Raw genomic sequence first — 8,224 nt, 5'->3', positions numbered from 1 at the left:
GTAGGTGAAAATAATCTGTCAACACCACCCTCAGTTTATTTTGGCGTTCTTCTGCCCCCTAGTGACCAAACATGAATAACTGCATCTTTAAAAATCCCAGCATTTATACTAATCATCTCATCAATCACTGAGTTAGGCGCTGATGATAACACTTTAGCAAAACAGTTACCAACTTACACATCCAGCAGATATGGAGCAACATTATTATTCCACTGGAGTTGTGTTTCTGATATAATACAGTAAAATCAGAAACAGGAGAGTGAAATTGTCACATCACTAACTACGTATTAAAAGCCAGTCTAAACAAATAGGTTTTGAGTTTGGACCTAAAAAGAGCTACATCCGTAATAGTGCGAATATCAGGGGATAACTTGCTCTGGAGTCTCGGGGCAGCAACTGCAAAAGCCTGATCACCCCACCGTTTATACCTTGACCTTGGGACTTCTAAAACCAGCTGATTTGAAGACCGCAATGACCGGTTGTGCTCACGCAAAGTTCAAATTTCGGACAGATACTCCGGGGCCAGGCCATTTAAGGCCTTGAAAACAAACAATAAGATCTTAAAATCTATTCTAAAACGCACCGGGAGCCAATGTAGGGTGTAGAAAACAGGAGTGATGTGTGCACGTCTAGATGTATTTGTTAAAAAGCGAGCAGCAGCATTTTGAACAAGTTGAAGGCGTAAGATGGAGGTCTGATTCAGACCAACATAAAGAGCATTACAGTAATCCAACCTTGAACTAATAAAGGCATGAATAGCCTTTTCTAGATCGTGCTTGCTCAGGAAAGGCTTAATTTTAGCCAGGAGACGAAGCTGGAAAAAGCTCATTCTAACATTACTGATCTGCTTGTCAAATTTCATGCTGCAATCAAAAAAGTAACCCCCAAATTTTTGACAGCTGACCTAGTGTATGATGCCAGAGCTCCCAAACTCAAAGCTGGACCATTTTGCGTGCCTGAAGTACTGAAAATAATACACTCAGTTTTATCTTCGTTCAAATTAAGAAAGTTTTGTTTAATTGTGAATTCTCTAATGTTTATTTTTCCATTCAGGAGATTTGACTTAGGGGTGTTTTAGCCTATCACAGCCAGCCCTGGAGGCTTTACTCACATGTGTCATTCTCTAGTTTTGAGATGGCAGTGAGAATCAACCCCAAAACAGTCACGTGGTGTCCCAGTTTTTTATGCTACCTAATTATATAAAGGGTACAGATGGCTCACGTGCTGACTGTGCATTATTCTGGTAGTCAGTAAAGGAAGCACTTTAACAACAGGAAATAAAATAGTGTGTGTAAAAAAAATACAACTGCCCCATTTAAAACATTTTTTTGTTTTGTTTTGTTTTTTACAAAAAGCTAGTTTATTTATTTAATGATTTATTACTATGTTATTTGTTTTGTGAACTGTTACTAGCACCAGAGCTAGGCGGCTATAAACCGTCTCTGGCTATACTTTGACTTCATTTGCCTTGTGGGACACTGAGGAAGTAAGTCATTTTGTTATATAATTAACGTTACTTAATTTTGCCATTGTATTTGGTGAAGATACACAGTGCAGGCTAAAAATATCATATGATAGGCATCAAATGGGTCATTTTAATATTAGTCCCACCCCTAGTCATTATGCTCACCCTCAGAACTATCCTTCTAAATCATCATAGACTGTACCATAGTATAGCTACATCATACAAAAATACTCTATATTTGTCTATGCTTCTTAATTGTTAGCTTTGCATCCCCTTTGTTTGAATTCTAGCTGTTATGCTCAACAACAGCTTAAAACATCCTTTACTGCTGCTTTGAAACAAGCAGTTTGAAAACAGTTTGCTCACCAAGTCAGTCTAACCTACTTTCAAAGTTTTAGCACACAAAAAAACGTTACTCTCTCTGTTTAGGCAACTAAGTTAAGACGCCGGAAGTTTCCTACAAGACCGCGTTGAGGGCATGATGTGTATGTAGTTCTCTTAATACATCCACGAGAGAACCGCACAACAACGACCACGTGACCCAATTTGTCATATGACCTACCAAAAGTTGATCACGTGACTTAGCCTCGCATGTTCACATTTACTTTAGTCCACAGCAGCTGCAGCTGACCAACTAAAAGACGTTTTAACGACTAAAGGCTAAACTTTTTCCTGTTGCCAAAGAACCGACAGTGAACATGAGGTGAGTTTTAACAAATAGTTTATTCACATATTGCGCGTGCTGTGTCAGACCCGAGCTGTTTTGAAATGCGAGTCGACCTGCTGGTGTTTGAGCTTCACACATGAATGACCGGGCCTGTAGTCTGATATGCATTTTGTAAATATTGGCAGGCTGTGGAGGGAAGCTTTGGGTTTCCTGTTACTGTGGGCCTGCCTGGACTATGCACAATCACGGAGCTGCTCCTCGTTTTTCTGCCGAAAATCTCACCGTGTGAGCGGCCTGAATGGAGTGGACCCCGGGTCTCCTCTCTTTCTCACTCCGTACCTGGAGAAGGGCGCCATAGATGAAGGTATAACAGAATAGTGCATAAGTATAGTGAATAAGTGCGCACACATTTTTAGGACAGCACGATATGAGAAATATATGTATGCGATTACGTTGTTGAATATCGCTATATATTACTTGCGATAAATAAACCGATATGAAAGTGTGTTGTGTTCGGCTTTGCTGCTGCTTTCAGTATAATGCTAAAATACAACACATTTCTTGATCAATTCATAAAAATGAGAGGAAATTATTTCCAACATTATTTTATTGAACAAATGGAACATTGAACTGAACACACATGGCATCAATAAAAAGGAATGAAAAAATAATTTAAAGTGCAGTTTTCTACTCAAGACTCTCTTTCAACTTCAGTGTTGCAATCTTTTTAATTTTTTTATCGTGCAAATTGACATCACGATGATGATAAACTATATATTGTGCAGCCCTAAATACTATATGGCCTTAAAACTGCAGTCAGTATTCATTGTTATAGTTTAATAAGGATCACATGATTGCAGACATCTTTTCTTTTTGTTCCAGCCAGGAAACTGAGTCTGGTAGGAGATATGCCAGGTGCCAATGTCAAGAGTTATGCCGGATACCTTACTGTCAACAAGAAATACAACAGCAACCTCTTCTTTTGGTTCTTCCCTGCACTGATGGTAGGCTCAGACTTCTTCTCTATACCAAGGGCTTTTTAAATGACACTGTTAGATTGCTGTCAATGCTGCAGTTTGGGAGAGGATCACAAGGAGGAAGCAGAAGTTATGACATTTATAGTCATTCTTGTGCTTGTTTTCTTTGGAACTCAATTTGATTGTACTTCAGGTATTTTTACTGTGTTCCCTCAGTCAACCTGTGATAAGGAATTGCACATGTGTGTATTTACTCAGCTGCTGTGTCAGCCATGATTTTAGACTTTGTTTTGTGTAAAGTCACATTTTTTACCCGAGGTCTAGGAAGAGGGAGCTTTTTTCTTTTCTTTTTACCTCTTTGTTTTGTTCAAACTATAAATCAGTAACAAGTCTCATATCTGTATTTCATACTTGCCACTTCCATGACACTGAATGAAAGATCAATCTTCTAGCCTTATAGAATATATATATATATAAATTCAATTAAAACTCATTTAAAGTGCATGACATTTATTTTTATCTCCCTCAAAAATAACAGTCTTCAGTCCAAGATGTTCTTTTTTCTTCTTCCAGTTCAGCCACTGTGAAGATGATTCCATATGTGACATCTACCATTCACAGGAGTCAGTGTTTACTAATACGTACACTGTATAAGAGTTAATGCATCACTCACACATTTGAACACATTTCTGAGACTTTAAAATCTCTAAAAGAAAGCTGTAAATCTGTTACATTTGATAGTCCGGTGTTGATATTCCCATAGTAAGTGACAAAGACAGATGTTTGACATTGTATTTTGATTGTTTGCCCTATCTTTACAGTCTAATTAACCTGCCTTGGCCTATACCTGACACCATTTTAATCTATATTACTATCACAGGTTAGAACATTCAGGTCTGTCCTAACGAAGTGTAGTTACTTCATTTTTTTTTAACCTTTTTGTTAATAAACTGAAGTGACCACTGGATGGTGCTGAGATCCTAACCTTCTTTGTGATGCCCTGACCTGTAGGCAAACCGAGATAAAGCTCCGGTCCTGCTCTGGCTGCAAGGCGGACCCGGTGGCACCTCCATGTTCGGTCTCTTTGTGGAACATGGACCATATGTGGTGTATAAGAACTTGACTGGTAAGAAGAACTGATCTGGCACTACAGCAGCATACATAGACATTCACTAAAATCCATAATGTAATAAGCTTGAGCCCTGTATAATTTGTGTTGGAGCATTGTTGACTGTTCTCTGATCTGGTCATGTTTTTCATCTTTGCAGTTGGTTTGAGGGATTACGCTTGGACATCGAGATATTCAGTTTTGTACATTGACAATCCGGTACGTATTACTTTATTTATCCTCAGACAAAAAAAAAAAGCCGCAAACTAAAAACATGAAACACATCTTTCATTCAAGGGCTCTCAGCTGATCTGACTTTTTAATGTGCATGAGTATTTACTGACAAGTCTTTGAGGAAGAATATTTGTTTTCTAGGTTGGAACGGGTTTCAGCTTTACTGATGATGACCGGGGTTTTGCTCAGAACCAGGATGATGTTGGCAGAGATCTGTACAGGTAAAATACCTACCATCCAATTTAAACTTTGTGTTCTCGTCACTTTGATTTATGAGTCTGGTGTTTGATTGTTACTAACTCTTTTATTATTCCCATCTCTTCCTTATTGAAAGTGCTTTAACACAGTTCTTCCAGCTCTTTCCTGAGTATCAGTCCAATGACTTCTATGCAACTGGAGAGGTATGTTTTTTTTTATTATTTATTTTTTTCCCAAGCTTTGCAAATTAATATTTTCAAAATGTATAGTAGTGGCATTACACAAGTGGCTTTTTTAACTTGTATACATTACAATATAAATATATACTCATTAGAGAAAATCCTTGTCATGTAAGATATGGAACACATTTTGGATGACATGGAAGTTTGTCTTAAAATATCACTGCAACAATACCATGATAGTGTCCGACAACAACAAAAATTCTATCTATGTAAAACATTATCCTAACCCATGCTAATCTTCTCTGTCCCCATGCAGTCTTATGCGGGGAAGTATGTTCCTGCCATTTCGTACTACATCCATAAAAACAACCCCACTGCCAAAGTGAAAATTAACTTCATGGGGATGGCTATTGGTGATGGGCTCTGTGATCCAGAACTGGTGCGTATCTGACAAAGTGAAGTCATTTTCTGATATTCTTTAAACTACATCATCTTGACTGATGAATTTCCAATGTCTCCAGATTGTACTTGTTGCTTTTTGGCACATGCCCCTAATTTATTTTAATCTAATTTCTCATCTTTCATCTAATATCTCATCACATTTCTAGTCTTAGCTCTTATTTCATTCATCTCATACAATGGGCAGGCTCATCAAGCAATCTGACTTTGGGCTGCTATGTCTTGTGTTAACCAGGAAGTTGGTTAATAAATAAACTCTCGTTTTCTTTCATATGTTCCTACACTTAAAAGAATGCTCCAGCAGGGAGTATTTCACTTCTCTTCTGCCTGATCCGGTCAGGTGTATAGTAGTCTACAGCTCAGTCCTGTCAGTGTAGAAATGAGTATAATATTTTACTTTTCTTCCATCTCAGATGCTGGGTGGTTATGGTGAGTTCCTGTACCAAACCGGCATGATAGATGAACTCCAAAAACAGTATGTCGTCCAGCAGACAGACTTGGGGGTTAAACTCATCCAGCACCAGAAGTGGGTGGAGGCCTTTCAGGTAAGAGTTGCCTCTTACATTTGTCAAAATACATTTTGAATGGCATTTTTATTCTCCCATCTTTCTGAAACGGTAACAATAAAATTGTGAATACAATCAAACATTAGCTGACCATTTTGTCAACGTCTCACTTCAGGTTTTTGATAGGTTGCTGAATGGTGACGTGGAACCATATCCCTCTTTCTTTCAAAATGCTACCGGCTGCACCAACTACTTCAACTACATGACATGTCAGGTGAGTAGAAGCATTGTCAGAGCTTCAAAGCTGCCTGTGTGACTTTTCAAAAAGAAACATTTCCTAACATTTTCAAAAACTCCAGTTATTACTTTAACGCCACTACATTTGCTTTTTGTGCACCACAGGAGCCTGAAGACCAGGAGTACTTCTCCCAGTTTGTGACTCTGCCAGCAGTGCGACGTGCTATCCATGTGGGGAATCTGACGTTCCACGACGGCTCAGAGGTGGAGAAGCACCTTCTACAGGATGTCATGAAGAGCATCAAACCGTGGCTCGGGGTGCTGATGGACAACTATAGGGTGAGGGGTGTGGGATTATCCACTATAGTTGTGTGTTGTCTGCAATGTGCAACGGTAGTAGAATGCTTAGGAAGTTCCTCTAATCCCTTTTCTCCATACATCCAGGTCTTAATTTACAGTGGTCAGCTGGATGTAATTGTAGCAGCTCCACTGACTGAGAGGTTCCTGCCTACTGTCAACTGGACCGGAGCGGCTGAGTACAAAACAGCCCCTCGCTTCCACTGGAAGCTTCAGCCCGGTGACACAGAGGTGGCAGGTTACGTGAGACAAGTGGGAGAGTTTTACCAGGTGAGCAGTTAGTCGAAAAACAATGTGAAATGTACTCGTTAATTCGTAATAAGTTAATTCTCTCCTCTTGTCACGCAGGTCATCATCCGAGGAGGAGGACACATTCTGCCTTACGACCAACCGGCGAGGTCCTTTGACATGATTGACAGATTCCTTTCAACGCAGGGCTGGAAATGAAACACAGCTGATCAAAGCACCTCCATTTTAAAGAGCATCTTTTTAATTATTGACTGTTGATTTTAAAGACTGTTGTAAATCAGCACGTTGTTGGATTTGCACACATCTCTAGGTGGCAGTTGGTGTGGGACTTTGGACTGCTCTCTGATGCACTGCAAAATGGAAGGAAAAAGTTCAATTAGCCTGGATCCAGATCTCTGAATCCAAGCCCACACCATCAAATAGTAAAAATGACATTTTAGTCTTATCAGGACTGAGTTCCATGAAAACATTTGATAATAATAATAATAATTTCATGTTTATTTCTGTTTTATTGTGTGAGAAAAATATAGTTCATGTTGCATTCAATCAGAAAATGCTGGATGATGAAATACAAAGAAAACACCTTGACACCAGTGTTGAATTATCTTGAAATAAAATGTTTTTAAAGTTTTTTTTTTGTGTTAATGATCAGAGGAAATGAATTAATTTTGCAGTCTGACAATGTTTTTTTTTAATTGACTTCTGTTGCAGTACAGATATGGCAGCAGCTGTTGTTGAAAGGGTTTGATTAATCAACAAAATGTCCACCAGGGGTCACTGTGTATAAAGAAATGTCACTGGAAAGCCAAACAATATCACCAGCTCTCATTCAATGTATTTCAAAAAAGGTAATACCATTACATTCCTGATTATCTGAAGTTAGGTCCTAAAAATTATATATACTATTAAATTACTCTCTCTTAAAAATAGGGGCATATTGCAACAATACACAATGATTGTTAATGAAATTATTTTTGGCTAGCGTGGCTTCAAAATGTATTTGACACGCTGCATTGGTCTGTAGTTTAAGTTGGTTATTTTTTTGACAGATTGCCACAAAGATGTTTTTGTACAGCCGTTAACTGCCATGTTATTTCATCAGGCAACTATCAAGATGTCTAGACAGATTAATAATTCATGAGTATCCCAATCCTTTAAGGACCTAACTATTTAATGAGCAGTTATGTCTCAAGGACAAGCGTCCTGTTGATTGTTTGCTGGGAAAGTTTTAATAGAATTCTTCAAATATTCAATTGCTATCTCTCAGTTCATTTGTGCACTCTAGTTATCTGCACAGAAAATAATTCTGTCACTAGTCAAGTACAAGTAGTGACATCAAATCACATCAGTTAGTTTATATGTTACAGAACAAGTGCTTTATTTTCATACCGTAATGTAGCTGCAGTGATACTTTAACATCTGTACAAATGACAAAACATAACAAAATGAAGACCGTGTCATTACAGACACACACAAAATGTACAAAGTTATGCGGGCAAGAATGGATTCGTCAGTTCATTACATATAAACACTGTATTTAAGCGCTGAAATGAGCCTCGACGTACAACAAAAGGCCACAAGTGCT

General features: G+C 38.4%; 1 protein-coding gene across 1 annotated transcript; it reads left to right on the top strand.

The window, feature by feature from the left end:
• Positions 1-1,986: 1,986 nt before the first annotated feature.
• cpvl (carboxypeptidase vitellogenic like) lies at positions 1,987-7,585 on the top strand. The gene is made up of 13 exons (XM_031299008.2): positions 1,987-2,168; positions 2,318-2,496; positions 3,015-3,136; positions 4,121-4,235; positions 4,378-4,436; positions 4,593-4,672; positions 4,786-4,852; positions 5,148-5,270; positions 5,704-5,835; positions 5,972-6,070; positions 6,199-6,372; positions 6,478-6,660; positions 6,739-7,585. The coding sequence occupies exons 1-13, from the start codon at positions 2,164-2,166 to the stop codon at positions 6,835-6,837; spliced, it is 1,437 nt and encodes a 478-aa protein (XP_031154868.1). The 5' UTR covers positions 1,987-2,163; the 3' UTR covers positions 6,838-7,585.
• The last annotated feature ends 639 nt before the right edge of the window (positions 7,586-8,224 follow it).

Source organism: Sander lucioperca, chromosome 10 (assembly GCF_008315115.2).
Source record: "Sander lucioperca isolate FBNREF2018 chromosome 10, SLUC_FBN_1.2, whole genome shotgun sequence".
Classification (NCBI taxonomy): domain Eukaryota; kingdom Metazoa; phylum Chordata; class Actinopteri; order Perciformes; family Percidae; genus Sander; species Sander lucioperca.
This window is presented reverse-complemented; position numbering and strand designations above follow the sequence as displayed.

Bases quoted from the DNA above. Each gene is read 5' to 3' on its own strand.
- cpvl (XM_031299008.2), top strand. The intron at 3,137-4,120 runs GTAGGCTCAGAC...CCTGACCTGTAG, and splicing joins GGTTCTTCCCTGCACTGATG to GCAAACCGAGATAAAGCTCC. The intron at 6,071-6,198 runs GTGAGTAGAAGC...TGTGCACCACAG, and splicing joins TCAACTACATGACATGTCAG to GAGCCTGAAGACCAGGAGTA.